The following is an 18070-nucleotide window of genomic DNA, read 5'->3' on the forward strand; positions in this document are numbered from 1 at the left end:
TAGATAAAAGCAAGACCACCCAACATTGTTCACCCTGTTGCCCACCCACTTTAACAATGGTATATTCCAATTGGGTGGTTTATGTCCTGGGTGGTTTATGTCCTGGGTGGTTTATGTCCTACATTCGATATATTCCACCGTACCCTACTAAATCACATTACACTTGTGGTACTGCTCAGATTTTGGTATAGGCCTGTATAGTTCGGCTCATGGCTAAGAGAATCATGTAAGTTGTGAACCAGACCTACCTAGGGCCTGAATATCACAAAAAGCAAAATGTATTATGTACCTATACAGTACCAGTAAATATAAGTTGAAAAAATATTCATTCAAGTAGAGATTCAAGTATTTTACTTTTGCTATTTTTAACAAATAAAGAATTTTGGTATTTGGTATTTGATTAGGCTCTGAATGTTGCTATATTTTAGCACCTCAAAATTCTGCAAAAACTAATACTCAAAGTATAAATTGATCCACCACTTTCGCAATTAAAAGTTTGTTTAAAGTCTTAACTATGCAGGACATTACGCTAGTTTAATTGCAAGTAATTGTCATTACAATTATTACCCATTGACGTAAGTATTACCCCATCCTTGAATATTGTCCCATCCAATAAATATGTCATTCCATAGGTATACAGTAATGTCACTCCTGGGTAAAACCCTACTCTGAAATACAACACCAAGATTTGGTTTATTCTACCCCAGTGTATATATACCCTAATAATATTATTTTGGTTTTATGATATACTGTAGTGCATGATGCCAATATGCGCTTGAATTACCTGGATCATTGGATCAAACATATTGTAACACATACTCACCTCCCTTGGGTTATTAAGCTAGAGCTGATAATCATAGTGGCATTCATGATTACAACGTACCCACTCCTGTGTGGACCCGAGTGGAGAGACTTAAATCCAGGTTCCGAAGGAAAAATAATTTGATATTCTGTACAACTAATTTTTCAAAAAGCATATTTTACGAAAAACTTGGGAATGGTCAATGGTTAATGGTCTTGAAGACCTCTTCAAGGGCGCTTTTAAGCCACAAGAAACAAAAATAAAAATGAATTAATGAGCAGGTACGAACATGAAGGGGCGGGAAGTGCGCACCCTCATTTTAAGATAGCGTCGCCATCTCGGAATGGTTAATGGGATACAGATTTTTGAATATTTAAAAACCAGGGGGAAAAGGGGTGTAACCACCAATTTTCCCACTTTTTTAAAATTTAATTTCACTATAGCAACCAATGACTACTACAAAAGTTTGTGAATGTTCATTATTTAAAATCTTGTACAACTAATTCTACTCTTTTAAAATAATCTAGATAAAAATATACTAAAAAATCCCCCAAAATATTTTATTGTGCATTAGTTTGTTTTGATTGTAATCTCACTTCTGCCATAGACTATATTATTGGACATTTTTTATAAATAGAAACTTTAAGTTATTATATTGGATATAAATTATAAATCTATTAATAAATCTTAATAATTAAAAATTTATTAGAAGAAAGTCATTTTGGTTCATGAGTATTTTTGCCCATAAAAGTGAATAATGATATAAAATGTTTTGTAGCCCCTTTTAAAAAGGAATGTAAGTCGTTTGTTAAACCAAAATTTTAGAATAAAATAATACAACCATAATATACAGTAGCAACTATACTTAGAAACAGTTGTATAATGTATGAAATAGTTGTACAGGTAGGTGAAAGGTATAGGAAAAAATTAGGTATGAAATCTATTCTTAATGCATATAAATATAATACCAGTTTGTTATCATTGGTTATGAATAATTAACTTTATTTTACCTATTGTTAAACCACCTGGGAGAATATGTGTGTTAGTAGAATCTTATCTCTCAGCAGTTCTCGGATAGCCGATCGCTGCAGACTCGCAGGTCTGTCTTTTTATGGAACACCTTATCATAATAGGATGCCATTCGAACGATATGAAACTATCTTATAGGAGAAATGTGATATTGAAATACCATTATATATGAATATGCTTTTTTCATGGCAATTGCAATTTCATTGTGCGTGTCGTGTGTATCATCTTTGCAACGTCTCTTATTGAGATATTATGAATCCCAGCTATTGAAATTATTGACAATAGTGAATGCTAAATTTTACAAATGTGGTTTTATAATGGGATTTCTGGGCAAGTATCTATTCTTTGTATATCTCGTGTTGTGTACTGGTGATACTTTACTATCCCATTATATAGTACTTGAGAGTGTTGATAATGCTCTATGTATATTCTTTATACATAGACAGTCCAATGTACAGTGATGTATAACAATTATTGTTATCTGTTTTGATAGTGGTCTGTTGCACTAATCAGTAGGGGTATTCAGCAATGTTATTGATTAATGAAATATTATAATAGAAGTGATGTTTTACCCTATTTGACGTGTTATCGTACCAAATACTCAGTACATTCCCAAATAATTGTGAACAAATTTGAGTGATTCGGTAGGGAAATCGAACCCATGACCTCAAGATAACTAGCCTGGTGCCATATCCACTAGACTACCGAGCTTGCGTAGTGTTGAATCCGATTCCCAAATAGCAGCAGGAACTGCAAATGCTATTTCGATGTGAGTTTGTGTTCGGATCAAATTCAAGCTCGGTAGTTTAGTGATTATGGCACTAGGATATTTATCTGGAGGTCGTGGATTCGATTTCCATTCAAATCCTTTGCGAATTTGGAAAGTATTTGGAAATGTACTGAGTATTTGGTATGATAACATGTCAGGTAGAGCAAAACATCGCTTCTTTGATATTTCCCAGACGCAATATCAAAAAAATATTTTTATACATAATTTAAATATATTATTTATTTATAATAATACTGTATATGAGATAACCTCTAAACCATTTTGGAGTATTGTGGATTCATTGAAATGTATGTAAAACATTTCCCCCATTATAAATACAATATAATCCATACTAATTCAAAATGCATTAGACCAGTTGATAAAGATAAGAAATCAATATAAATAAACCAAGTTTATATTCATAGATTTTACAAACTTGCCAATTATAGTACACGTTATCTTCGATTATTCATAATACTGTATAATGGTCAAATACATGATGCAGTTTGCATGTGTTCATAGAGCGTGATAAAGTCCTTTTTTTATCAGCTAAATTTATATGTTGAATATTCTCGTTGCGGTTAATTTCTTCTACGCAATTAGCCTTTACCCTGGGGAACAAGACATTAAACTAAAATAATGATTACAATTCTGTAAAGGATAAAATAAATGGAATAAAAATATTGGCTAAATACCAAAATTAAATAAAATTAAAATCAAGTCAAAATAAAATTTAAAAAAATAAGTTTTGAATTACCTTTATTTTATATATATATATTTTTTATGTCTTAGATATTTTACTATTTTAAAAATATTTTATAAAGAAAGTCAACAAACAGCAGGGGACCCAGAAAACATAGCTAAACCACCGGCAGAAAAGAAACAAATCATTTTGTTGTGAAAATGTCTTTGAAATAGCATTTTCAGAGATGGAAAGTACCATTTTTAGGCATCTAGAGATGCCTGTTCTTTTACTACAACCATGGTAGTTTGAGGTGGGTGTGTACCCCTGGACCTCTCAGTGGGGATCATGGATCCCTTGTAGGGAATCATAAACCCCTTATTGGGGAATCTTTGGTACCGCCACTGGTCTTCATGGTCAGATGCAAACAAAATTGATTCAGTCCTCAGTGAGAAATACACTGAATGCATGTGATGTCTTAGGTAAATCAGTATGTAGATCAGGGATTCTCAAACTTTTTGCAGATGACCGAAACATACAGTACACCCATGCAATTTGCTGTGACCCATATTGCAGGATATTATTAACAAACACTCAAAATGGAAAATGGGTTAATAACTGGTAAACAAAATTGAAATATAAATGATACTTAGTATACACTCTCTTTACTCTAAGGCAGATTTTAGCATGATATAAAATTAAATTTTAAAAAAATCCTAGAGTCTAGCGACTCTCTAATTTATTTGGTGAGCCAATTTTGGTTTGTGGCCCATACAGTATTTTGAGAATTGCTGATGTAGATTAAAACATGGTATGTCTAAGGAGCTATCCGGTTGCAGTTAAATAGCTTTTTGCTTCATGATCTCAAATGTTTTGGCATCTCTATCTTGGTATTGGGTTTCCAGCTTATTTTAATTGATTTTTGTCATCAACTGGTGTGTGTCCAGTTCTGACTGATTTACATTCATGATACTATATCAGTGCAATATTCTTATCTGATACTTGGATAAGTGATTACCATGGAAACTAATCTACTGGCTTTAATGAAGTTTTTCTTGGCTTGGAAACTGCCAACAGAGAATAAGCTGTTGACTATAGACAACAACTCAGAGAATATGTGTATGATCTCTGGCCTACAATTTCAATTATGTGACTTCCAAATACAAACCCTAATTTTTTTTACACAACTGCCTTCGGCAATAATAAAATGCAATAAATTTATTGTGATTTTTCGCTTCATTTGAATTTTATAAAGAAGTTTTTTTTTTCTTTTAATACTTTTTGTGGCATCAAAGAATTCTATGTATATGAGATAGCTAGTCACTAGTTCACTTTTTATCATTGGTTTTTATCGTTGACACATTCTGAGTGAGACAATCTTCGGTCATGGCCTAAATATTGACATTTAAATAGTTCAGTAGAATTTCTTATGTTAAAAGGTGTGTATGAGATAAGTTATTGATGTAATTTGCTGTCTCTTTGCACGCTGATGAGACACGCAACATATATTCTGTGTCATTGTCCTTGGTGTGTGTTTCCTCTGTGTGATTTTTCATCATGTGTTCTTATTGTCTTAGTTCACTCGTCATTTACAGGCGGTGTACAGAAATTCTCCAACAGGACATGAAACAAAGGGTAACATTAAACCTCCAGTCAGGTAAATTTCCCTTTCGGGTCAATAGGGGTATCCTGGGTAAGAGCATACGTGTATGTGGGGAGGGGAGTCTTGCCAGTGGGTTAAGCCTCTTGGATCTGAAGCTTTCTAATATTAATGGTGAATTTCACCATTATTTTGGTGGTTTAAAAGTAGGTGTTTTTATTTCAGCGGGGGTTTTGTTAAAAAAGGGGAGATTAGTCTAAATTATAGAAATAGGCTTCTCTTTAGTATCTACAGTTATTCTGTTCTCTCCCTATGTTTTCATTCTTGTCTTTTTGTGGAGGTGGTCATCATATTTCCTTACTCAATGTCATTTTCAAAGAGTATATCGTAAAACCTCGGATTGAAGCCCTGGGCTTTTTTTTTTTTTTTTTTTTTTTGGATTTTTTTTTTTTTTTGCGAATTTTAGATGGGCTTCTTTTCGAGATGGACTTAATTTCGAGATGGCCTTCTTTTCGAGGCTACTTCTGCAAAGTAAAGAAGGGGGATTCTTTTTTCGAAATGAGTACTGTAAATTTTGAGAATTTGTACTATAAAACAATAAATACAGCCACTGTAACATCAGTCTGTATTATGGAGTATATTTAACTGACATTAAATCACCTAAACTACTGTATAATCCAAGCTTGTTTTTAATTTATTTTGTTTTTTTAGATTGATGTACAGTGTATACTGTACTATCTCGAAAAGTATCCGATGCTATCTTGAAAAGATGGGTTTCAAGATGGGCTACTTTTCGAGGCTAATTTTACAAACTAAAGAGGGGGGACTTCAATTCAAGATGGGCTTCAATTCGAGAATAAGCCCACTGGGCTTCAATTCGAGGTTTTGTGGTATTACATATTCGTAATATTTATTGTCTCAAAGAAATTACAATGTTTGCTAAAATATAGTCATACTTCTAATAATATATGTTAATAAGGTAAAGATTTAAACTAATATTAATAAATTAAAAAAAATTAAATAAATATAAAAGATTTCTATAAATCTTGAATAAATTCTTATAATTATTAATATGATATAAAATATAAAGAATATTTATCTTCTATATATGACAGCAGCTTTCAAAGTTTACGGTGAATTCACATACGATTTTCATGTCTACTTATTTACAATACTAACATTAAAATAATGATATTCGAAAGTATCTTGTTCCCAAACAGGCGTACTAATATTTCTAGAGCCAGTAACTGTAATGAGCTGTTCCATTTTAAAGTGTTTTTCTTGTCTCATCAACATTGCCGTATTCGTTGTGCTTGTATAACTTCAGTGGATGAGTCTATATTAAAGTTAATTGAGTAAATTCATCATTTATATACATATATATGTGAGAAGTGAACTTCTCACATGATTGACCTGCATAAGCAAAATAAGAGCCCTAAATATATTGAATTACAAATTATTTCAAGATGAATATGAAATATTAATATTATTAGTTATTATCAGTGGCATATCTATGATAGGACGTTGGGGAGTGGTGCACGCCTTCCTCAAAAAGTTTGTACCCTCCCACCCCCTCCCCCCTCCCTTCACCAATTCTCCACTGGGAAAATTAACTCTGACCTTTATTACCCTTTTGATGTCATAAATTGAAAAGAATTATATCTTATATTAATATTATACATATTTATGCACGGTAGCTTGTATACTTATCATATTTGAGTATGCAATGCAGTAAAGTTGAATTTGATTTATTGCATATTGAGATGGCTAATGAACAGTTTCCTCAGGTTAACATGGTTCAAATAAATAATAATAAATATTAGCTGAAATGAGGTTTCATAATAATAAGGAATATGTCTATCTATATTATTATTTTCCATATTTCTCATAAATATTTTTCTAGTAGATATTATTTAAAATGATTATGAAAATATATAATTGCACAATTATAAGAAAAAAGACAGCATCCACAGGTTTGAAAATAATAGCCCATTTTTTTTAAAGATGTGTAACAAAATTAAAGCTATTTAAAGAATAGCTTAATTTCTATCTAATATTAATGAATGAATCAATCAATCAATCAATTAATCAATCAATTTAATGGACCTAACTTTTACAACAGTGGCACACATAAAAAGCTTTATGGTGTATCTTAAATATCTTAATACAAAACATAAAATATAAAAAAAATTTAATTGATTAATAATATTAAAGGTTGCCAGTCTTAGTATACTTGATTGATTGAATGATTGACACTTCATTTAAATATTCTTCAAAATACATTTTGTGATATTTTCCCTTTTAACAGTAGTACACAATTTTGTTTACTTTATTCAAATCAAAATTATGTGATCTAAAACATAGTGCATCGTGAATAAAGTTAGTCAATGATAAAATAACTATAAAAAGAACATTAGTAGATTGCTTTAAGTGGTCTAAAGATGGTCTTAATGCATATCCTGGCCATAAACATAACGTTGGTAATTGTCTATAATTATAGTCCATTGGAAGACCGCGGTCAATTCATTTAGCTTACTGTAGTTTTTAGTCTGAAGATGCTATAATTGAGTTCATAACCTATCAAAATGACTTTTTAGTAGGCATAAAGTCAATAATGATGTAAAAAAATGGTTTTCCTTGAAAGAAAGTAGAATCCACGCTTTTGAAATATATGACCTCTTATTGTGACCTCAATGCCGCGCAAAAAGCTGAACACCTTCTGTATCGTTCCATAACCAAGTTACTGTGCGATTGTGCATGAATCAGTGTTAAAGGCGTAACACTTAATGGTATTGTATGTTGAAGTAAAAAATGTAGAGCTATGTGATGTAGTGATTGTTTATTTTTCAATACTCAACATGATCTAAACTCTGCAATTTGTTTATAAGTCGGGTCATGCCGATTTTTTATTATTAATATTAGACATTTTATTATTAATATTAGACTATAGTCATGCAATTACATCATTTTAGAGCCAAATACACTAAATACCGGTAAGCTTATGTTTTTTTAGGAGTCCAAAGGTGGGAAAATGTCCGGGAGATCTAGTTTAACAGCCTTTTTAACGCAGACTAAAAACAAAAATGCGGAAACACACTATCGCATTCCATACCTCTATGTTTCGTCATACAAGAATTGATATTGTAAGCATTTGATGGAGCAGTCAGACATTTTTTTTCTCTCTTGCTACCTTTTCTGTCTGATGACTATGACATCTGCAAGTTCTTGTCTGCTTACTATTTTTTTGGCTCCATTTTGTATTAATTACTTACCTTATGCCTCACCTCATCCTCCGCACCTTCTCATTTAACTGTAAATTTCGGTGAAGTGCATTCCAAATGTATATGGCGCTATTTTCTGTAATGTGGCGATACATGATATGAAAAACACATTCAATGCACATTAATTTGTCATTTTGCAATTCTCGCTTCCATTCTCACATACGTGTTTCAGTTTCCTTCGTAATATTGTCAGCTAATTAGATTGATTCATGACGTGTATTTCAGTCAATCAACAAATATTTTTCCATCTGGCAATCAACTTAATCCATCTAAGTTTCTGTCAGTAATTATTTAATTAATATCAAAAATTAATTCAGTCAGACAATGTATTACTGTATATTGATTTGAAGTGATAAGTTTGACTGGATTTTTATAGTATCTAACTTTCTAAATTTACATATTACCTCCAATTTCTAATTATGTTAATAATATTCATATTATATTCAGCAATCTTGACTGATATAAAAAAAAACCAATGCCTTACACAATATTTAACCCCACCTGAATTTTCAAATTATTACTTTTTGTATAAAATATATTCATGAATGTATAGAAAAGATACATTATCTAAAAATAAGCTGTACCTTATAAATTGTATTTTTATACTGCACTATTTTAAATATTCATGAATCATTATGCAGATAATAATAATGAATAAACATATATCATATTAAACCATAAAGTACAAATTATACTATGATTTTAATGTTTATAAATAATTTATGAATATTCAAGAATGTAAAGAAAAATATTAAGATGATGATAGAATATACAACTTTCACTTATGAAAGTTAATAAATGTATCAAATTAAATCATAGAGAACACATTGTACTATGATTTTAATATCTATGAATAATTATATATATAAATATGAATATTAATACATGAATATTCATGAATATATAGAATACATATTAAAAGGATGATAAAATGTACAACCCTCATTGATGATATTCATGAAGTTAATGCTGTATTCGATTCATTGTTCGTTAAAATATCAATCTACCATGTTTGGTTTGGTCACATGGATAAACGCACTCTGGTTTACATTAATTTCTGTTGTCAACAAAGTCTGTTTTACGAACCAGTCCAGTGAAAATAATACTCAACGAAATATCGTTGTCATGAAATGAACCAGTCGAATACGGCCTTTAATTGTACATTCATGATTGTAACATTAATTCCTTCGCATACTGTATTCGATATCCCAATATGATAATTACGATACCTAGAAATAGTTGTTTGCCCCTAGAACTCAGATTGTGATGCATTCTTCTACTTAATAATGTGGATGCCTATTTGCCCATAATGACTTGAACAGAAATAAATTGCTATAGTTTATTTGTTTAAATTGCATATACATGTAAAAGAACGGATAACGCAAAAGATTGATATTTCAAATTTGTGCATTATATATTACAGTGCAGTTTCTTTTCTCATATCCTAAACTACTTCAATCCTTTTAAAAGTGGTTTTAGAATGTTGGAACATTAGTAATTATAATTCATTGTTTTACATTCTTTGTTGATTTTATACATAAACATTTATTTTTGCATTATTATTATTATTATTTTTACTCTTGAATTATGGTAATTTGTTTTTATAACAGTTAAATCTGTTTTTAGAATTTCATATCCTAACATTAAATATTTTAATACCATACACATTCTTAAATCATTTTTTTGTTTAAAAAAGATTTTAATCAGAAATATGTGAAGTTAATTTTGGCCCAGTACACTATGTTAATACTGAACAATTTTCTAGTTATTTTTGGTCACACCGTGTCTTTGTATAGTGATTTTATAAGATTTAAAAATTGTAATTCTAGCACTTTGTTGTACAATAATCAGTGAATTACCAGTAAGAGTTAACATAAAAATTGTGTAGTAATATAAAAAATGTTATGTGAATGTGATTATTCTAAACTAACACACAATTCCAAACAGTTCATACAAGATTTCCTTTATTGCCAAGATAATCCCGACCAGAATACTCATTATTCAACAGTTGTTTAATGAGCAAGTGCCAATTGTTATGAGTAGAGTATTTTTATAGGTGGTACAAGGAATATGAATATTAATATTCATAGCCTAGATGTTGTGCTAGCCTACTCATTTAAAATAGTAGTTTAACATAACACTAATAACCCTCGTTCGTTAGATATTTTTGCAAATGAGTTAGGTGGTTATTGGCGAAGCAGTATCTGCTCAAGTATTTCAACCTCGTGGTTAGTAGTTTAAACCTCACGCTGTATACTTCTGGCCATGGAGGCTTAGGTACCTCAGTTTGCATTGTGGACGGCTATAAAAATTGGTTCACGCCAACTTTCAGCCTTCAATGCAAGTCGGCTATGTCCCTTGGCGTGGTTTTCAAGATATAAGGTAAGGCCGATCATTTTGTAGGACCTTGCTATAGGGTTAAACCATGGGTCTGCATCCTCAAACATAAAAAAGGTCATGCAAAACGACAGCTGTTTAACAGAGGAACGTGGCTGAGTGTGCAGATGTAAACAAAATGTTGTTTTGTTTGTGGGTTATTGGACATGTGCATATTCTTGGCCCTGCTTTATTGAAATTAACATTCTGATTTGTTGGGTTTTGTAAGTTTAAATGTATAAGGAATTATAATTTTTAAAAGAATATAGTTTAACTTAATATAGATTGCGAAATCTTAAGTTATTGAAACTGACTGTGAATATTGCAGGAAAAAGTACTTTTACTTAGCTTAGGTTAATCTTTATGAAATCCAAGACAATTTAGCCTAAAAGGATAAGGTATTAAAAGATGAATAAAATAATAATTAGCATCTTCCATCTTCACGAAATGAATCCTTATCCAACTCCAGTCCATGTGAGCATTAGACAACGCAACACTGTGTACTGATTGTCGGTAGCAGTGTTATCAGATCATCACCAAAAACGATCTGTTGCGTGCACGTTGTTGGCGTTGCGTTTTTCATGGTATCACGTCAGCCAGTAGCGGGTAACTTGGGACCCCTGTCATGTAAAGAAGATAATCAGGGAAGGGACAAAGGGTCAGTGGGGATTTTATATAAAAAGTAGTTCTGGTTTGAATTTATTACTATACAGTAGTTTCTATTGTTAACAATAAGTAAATCTAAATATAATCTTTGTTATTATTATTATCCTTTTAACCATTATATGTGTGTGGATAACATAGCAATAAACTATAATATTTTTACTGCATATAGTAATGATCTTTCTCAGTCTGTCATCGCAATTCCTTTTTTTATGACATCACTGATGCTATGAATCAAACAGAATGTAATTAAGCTATGTATAACGAAATATGCTATTTGATAGCTGCTGCCAGTGTTATACATAGTATGATTTATTCTTCTGTTTAAATTCTTGTTTTTTATCGATTGCAAAAAAGAACAGATAGTTTTTGCATTTAGATTATGAGAAATGCATCCTAATAGTATTATATAAATATAATTGTGCACTATATTTGAGACACTAATCATTCATAACAAATCTTGATAATAACAATAATAATAATAATAATAATACTGTAATAATGTCAGATTTATAAATCAATGAGGCACTAGGGGTTATTAACCTTGGTTACTGGATACAAAGTGCAGCATTCTCTGCTCCCTGGGGAGTATACCTAGTCGTGCTTGTATACTCACATGCAGTAACAACGCCAAATTGGCTGTGGACAGAAAGCACCGTCGACGGAATATCTAGTTGACGAAAATGACCAGTAGGTGGAACTTTTCTTGATCAAAAGTCCATTTGGCTGCATAGTCTATTGGCAAACTGTCTGTCTTCACAAAATTACATCTCGTCAGTTTATTTCACTTTAATTGATTTAATTGCAGAAATTTAGGAATTTCTATAATGAGGTAAAATGGAAAAATAATGTTAAATAGGGAAAAATTATATATCTGTTGGTTCTTTTTTTTTTTTTTATACAAAAAGCCAACATTATTTTTCTATGTTAGTAATTTATTCCAGTAAGTATTCACTGCAACACAAGAGCGATTGAAGAATGAATTGAATTATGACCTGCGCCCAAGGGTTGCCCTCACCGTAATTACTTTCCACAAAAATGAATAAACCGTTATCAGAAAGCTCATTAACTAAATCTAATCTAAATTGAGGTTAGCATTTATACATTGAATAAATTTTGAAATAGCTATGGGATTTAATATTTTTTTTTAAATGCATCAAGGTCAACTCAAAGTGGGGTCCTTCTGGTGTGGTGAGTTGGGACAGTACAAACAGACAGTCCCCTACTGTTTTCTGAAGAGTATACCACGTTCTTGGGGCATATTCAAGGGCAAATCCAGGATTTGAAAGTGGGGGCTCAAATGTTTGTAAAAAACCCCAAATTGAAATGGGAGTCCGGGAAAATTTTGATTCCCAGATGGTCGGAAATGAGCTTTCGTGACTTCTGAGTTGTCTTTTGATGACAAGATTTTTCCCCTCTTGAAAAAGATCAGGTAATTTTATCTCATTTTTAGGCCTATACATAGAGAAAGAAAAATCAAAGACATAAGCAGTATATTATTATATTCCAGTGATATTGAGCAATTGGATATGTAGTCTTTCTTCAATGAACTTTTGATGAACCGATAGGCCTCAAGAATGCACTTTCGTACATAAATTAACACGAAGTCAAACCAAAAACAGTGTTTTTAATTTTATTTAATTGAAGGCTAGTTGGACTAAGCCTATAGTTTGTCCAATCTGCCAACCTATGCCTAGGTAGATAAGCAAGTATTTTGTAACCTAGGACCCAGTAGTATTTTGTTACGTTTCACAGAGGGGGCAGGGGGATTGTCTGAATCCCCTGAAATCCCCCCTCTCCCCTTTTGATCTGCCACTGATATTATACATGGAGAAGAGTAGCAAATAGAATTGAACCGGGTGTTGAAGGTTAACACATGTCAACGCTCACATAGTTTACCACCAGTTTAGCCAACTCTTGCAGTTTTAATATAAATAATTGTTTATTTTATATATTTATTTTCAATTAATTTAATTATTTTTTATATAAGTTTAATAGAAGCAAGAGCTGAAATCATTGTTGTCCCCACATCTCCTGCCTTTATATACGGTACTTACTGTAGCTAAAGAGATGCAATTTTAAAAATACTCTGTTCAAAATATTTCAGTTAGACTCAATACCAGATCTAAATTTCGCCTCCAATACATGTATTCGAAGTCCTGTAAATGAATAGTAATTATAATAATGTGTTCGTTTTTATAGAGCGTGATGTAGAAAGCTTCTTCACGTTTTAGCAACCTATATAATATATTTTTTAGCCATTAGTGTTTACAGTTAGTATGGTTGGATCAAAAAGCTACAGTATGTAGTATGGTGCAGATTACTAATAATGCATAAATCCTAGGATAAGACGGCAATGTAGTGTTCAGTGCATCATAGCAATGGATTACTGATATACAAAATAGAAAAATATGTATTGAATATTTTTAAATAAAAAATCATGTTTCTCATATATTTTTAATTTTAATTACTGAATGAAATATTTTTTCCAGTTGATGGTCTAAACCTCTAGAAAGTCCAGCCTACTCTAATACCTTATTGAGTTTTATTATTACATCATCATATTCTTCTTTAAAATTTATTTAATACTGTAATGGTATTCTTTGTTTCATAATGAAAACAATTTGTAATAACTACAGTATATATCATAAATTGAATACAGTTTATCAATACCTGTATTAATGTAACACGTTTTTTTATTGATCTGATGTCGATTAATTTGTGCAAGTCTGACAAAATATACATAGCAATAACATACACAAGCTAGAAATCATATTTTAATTAATTTACCTTTTGTTAGAAGACACACCTCAGAACCACCCCTCCCTTGAATCATGGTCTTGATCCCTTGGACCCTAGGTCAAAGGTGGCTACTCACAGCAACACCTAACCAGCTATAGATCCTCAATCTGTAGTTAGATTGTTAAAATAGTCTACTTATTTTCCAATTAATACCGTTCTGTATCATTTTTTTTTTTTCATTTCTCAGGATTCTCGGTTCAACTGTGAAGTAGATCTTTGCACAGGGTACAAAACAAGGAGCATGTTGTCCATGCCGATCAAGGATCCCAGCGGAGAGGTCATTGGTGTTGCGGAGGTCATCAACAAGCTTGGCGGCATTGATAAACCCGAGGCCTTTGATGAGGCTGATGAACAGGTTGGTGAAACATAATTATAGTCCAGGTTTTCATACAAGCCGAATATTTAACCGCATTATACTGATTCGTAAAGTTTGTGAGTCAAAGTCGTGTTTGCTAACAGACATTTTAATTGAATTTGAATCCGAGTAACCATCAATCTTAACTTCTGCTACACACATTTGACAAGCGAACTCATAAGGAAAATCTCATTAATTGCCTCATCTTCAAATCATACTTGAATCGGCTATCGTTGCTGTGTTCGCGATCATTGAAATCGTATCGTTGCTGTCTATCATCCTCGTTCAGTAATAATTTTAGCATTGATTTAAGGATCACTCACTGACACACCCTCTAATCTAAACATATTGTAATAATATCATGCAAACTCCAAAAAGACTAAGAGAAGCCATGATTTGAATCATGGCTTCTCTTAGTCTTCTTGGAGTCTGCCTGATATTATATTGTCTAAATATAATCAGTGGACCACTTGGTAAACATATAGACTTGCCACAAGTCTCTAATTTATTGATTTTTCTTAATATTAGAACATTTCAGAAAGCGCCACCAGCGTCAGTTTATGTCAAGAAACTTTTTGATGCGAATTAGAGACTTGTAAAAGAGTGACTCAAATCGATTACACACCGCTGGCGGTGAAAAGCATGACGTAATTTTTAGGATGCCATATTTGGCAATAGGGTGAATGTTATGACGGAAGGTCAACCAATCAAACGGTTCTCATTTTGATGCCACGAATGTAGAGAGGAGGAAATTGGGACATGGCTACGTTCAGGTGTGTGGAATATTGGGGTATTGTTAATGGAGGAAAAGAAAACACCAACCAAAATGCCAAAAAAGTTGTATTCAAGAGAAAGTTTTGTTCTCCGCACAAGATCGAGTGCGTGGAAAAGCTGCAGTCTAGAAAGTGGTTGTTTTGTGAACCGTCTTAGATTCATGAGAGGCTCAGTACTAGAACATACAGTCCACCGCCACTGGTTAAAACTAATGTAGGCCTATTTCCAATCGATGTCTGCTAACCCGACGTGAATATTGTGCTCTCTCTAGGCAAGGCCTAAACCTGAATGTGCTGAACCCGACTAGAAAGCATGAGTTTGGTTGTATCATATATCGATAATAATACTGTATTTATTACACTTTCCTATGTGGCACACATCTGTTGTGAAGGTGTGTCTAAATATTACCTCCATGGTTGGACGAATTGTGATTAGAGGCCTAGTACTCGTCGCGGTGCACAAGCTGAGCTGACCTGAATCCTCCTTATCATTAGCTGGGCCGAGGTGAAGCATAATTAGCATGTTTAATTTATGCTGCAGTATTAGCCAATCGGAAATCAAAGTTGTTAAATATGTCATACACCACGAAATCGTGGTGGCTGCAATCGAAATCCTCACTGTTTGCCCAGTCCCTAATCCCAGAAAAAGTATACTATGGAACGCCATGCAAATAAGCAATATGGAACGCCAATGGTGCCAAAATCAATTTATTTTTAAGCATTTTCACTGATTAAGACAAAGTTTAGGGACTGGAACCCAGTCTAGTAAATATATTGTAGTGACCCAAAGTGCTGATGAAATATGATAGGAAACCGAGGGGCAAGGGGAGTGAAGGGATAATGCAACTTTAGACTCAGCATCACACTACTGTTAGTATGCCTGTATTAAGCCCTGTCCAGCTCATCAAATTTTATACGACAAAAACATGTGACATGCCTAAATATGGTAATGATGACATCATATGATGACCATATATAGGCACATCATGACTAAATATAGGCATACAACAAATTTGATAATCTGGACAGCTTTAGGAGATGCATGGAGCATTCATAATAGTATGCATGGTGCAAATAATTTTTGAGGGTTACAACAGCCCCCCCCCCCCCTTTTCCACTTTGTTTTTGCCCCACGTCTATTAGATAACACTGCCAGTGCTTAAGTGGTTTATCTCCAAGATCAACGTAAATGTTGGTGAAAATTCCCAGAGCAGATTTTTATTCCTGGGCCACAATGGAGGCCATCGGTTGACTTGTCTTTAGCCAATCGAGGAGACATCATAAAATCTCACTAATTTCAAATGTTTAAAGTTGGCAACTATGATGACAAGATTTTTCTATTTACTTTAAATCTAAATTATCAAAACAACATTAGGTGCATTAACGTCACAACTAATAACTATTAATCCAAACTTAAGCTCAGTATGTTATTACAAGGACGTTTTCACACTGTCTCTGTTCTATTCTTAGTGATCACAAATAACAAGCATTTTCCTGCTCTTTATTTCCAGTGTATTCTGATAAACCATTCCATTCTGTTGTATTTTCCTAGTTAGGTTCTCGTTACCGATTGATTGATACTCGGCATCTGGGTCAAGGCATTAATATGCAATGAAACTGAAATATATTTGCAATTTATTTAAGTGGACAGAACATTATAAGTCTTCCAGTACTTAGTTTATAAAGGTCAAGGTTTATCTGAAATTTATAAATATTTCAAAGCAAATTATGATCTCTTCATGGTTTTATTTGTGTACATTGTTTTTAATGAAAATGATGATAATATTAGTTTGGTTTTTCACATTGTATTAAAACTTATATAAGATTTGGCTAAGATAATAATCTCAATGTCAAAAAAAAGGAAAAATAAATTTAAAAATAATCTTTTTCAGCAATAATGTAAACAATAATTATGATATATCGCAGCTTTATTTTGCTAAGTAAGACATTTGACTTCTAATATCATAACATTGGGTCCGAATCTGTTTACTGAACTGAAAAAAGTGTGACATACTGCAGTTTATTATTACCACTGCAATAATAACGATATGGTGTTTGTTTAGTGCTCTACCCAATTAAATTTTGGAGTGCTTTTAACAAGCTCAGTGTTGCTAATGCAAATTCTCCGAAAATAGGTTATACTTAAGTTAATTTAAAGGCATCAAGAGCAGCTTTAGTAATTGGCAGATTAGGATAATTATAAGCAATGGTAATAATAATGATAGCACTAGGAGTATTCATATATCAATCATTAAAGTGAGTGAGGTTTCGCCATGTGGTGTTGAGTACGTACTGTCTGCATGAAGAAAATGCGTCATTATCCCATAAGTACAGTATTTTAGTCCACACTGACTAACATGTTCTGTATGTACTTGTCTGTTTGGTTTTGTAGAACACTGGTATTCAACCCCCGGCCCGCCAAACATTGGAATCTGGCCCGTGTGACTACTAAAAAATAACAATTTTTCTGTCTGATTTTTGTTACTTAGAAATGTTTTTCTGTTAATAGAACAGGAACATTTACTCTGGCATTGTTAACAAGAGTCTGGCTTTTTTTTTCTGAGTTTAGCTCACTGTTAGTAGCATAGAGTATTGACATGGGGAGGGGAAGTAATGGGGAATAAATGATTAGTGGGTGGCGCTGATATGATGCATTTTCTAACCAATAGTGTTTCCAATGGCCAGTGACCGATACGGGGAGCATTCTTGGGGGAATGTCATTCTGTTAAAGTCACTATTTTGAAAACGTATTTTAACAGTCTGAGATTGCCATCTCCGGGCGTCTAGAAGTGTCTTTTTTTTTTTATTTGCTCAGTGGGGCTGAGATAAATGTGAGCCCTTTTTAGGGATGTTGGACTAGCCTACCAGTACTTAGCACTTGAGTCAATTTTTAGTGCTCGGAAAATTTCTGGTGGTAGGGTAAGGGAACCTGGGGTGG

The 18070-nt window shown here is 32.6% G+C and overlaps 1 protein-coding gene across 4 annotated transcripts in view; it reads left to right on the forward strand.

Moving 5' to 3' along the window:
• Positions 1 to 14191: 14191 nt before the first annotated feature.
• The window catches only part of LOC117114405 (dual 3',5'-cyclic-AMP and -GMP phosphodiesterase 11-like), a 75157-nt gene continuing 71278 nt past the window's right edge, over positions 14192 to 18070 (forward strand). For all 4 annotated transcript variants that reach the window (XM_033258071.1, XM_033258072.1, XM_033258073.1 and 1 more), the window contains exon 1: positions 14192 to 14359. In XM_033258071.1, the coding sequence (XP_033113962.1) occupies positions 14246 to 14359 (114 nt within the window). In that variant the 5' untranslated portion in view covers positions 14192 to 14245. The remainder of the gene's footprint in view (positions 14360 to 18070) is intronic.

The sequence above is a fragment of the Anneissia japonica genome, unplaced genomic scaffold (assembly GCF_011630105.1).
Source record: "Anneissia japonica isolate Jap-2015-1 unplaced genomic scaffold, ASM1163010v1 scaffold1231_len1163931_cov198, whole genome shotgun sequence".
Taxonomy (NCBI): domain Eukaryota; kingdom Metazoa; phylum Echinodermata; class Crinoidea; order Comatulida; family Comatulidae; genus Anneissia; species Anneissia japonica.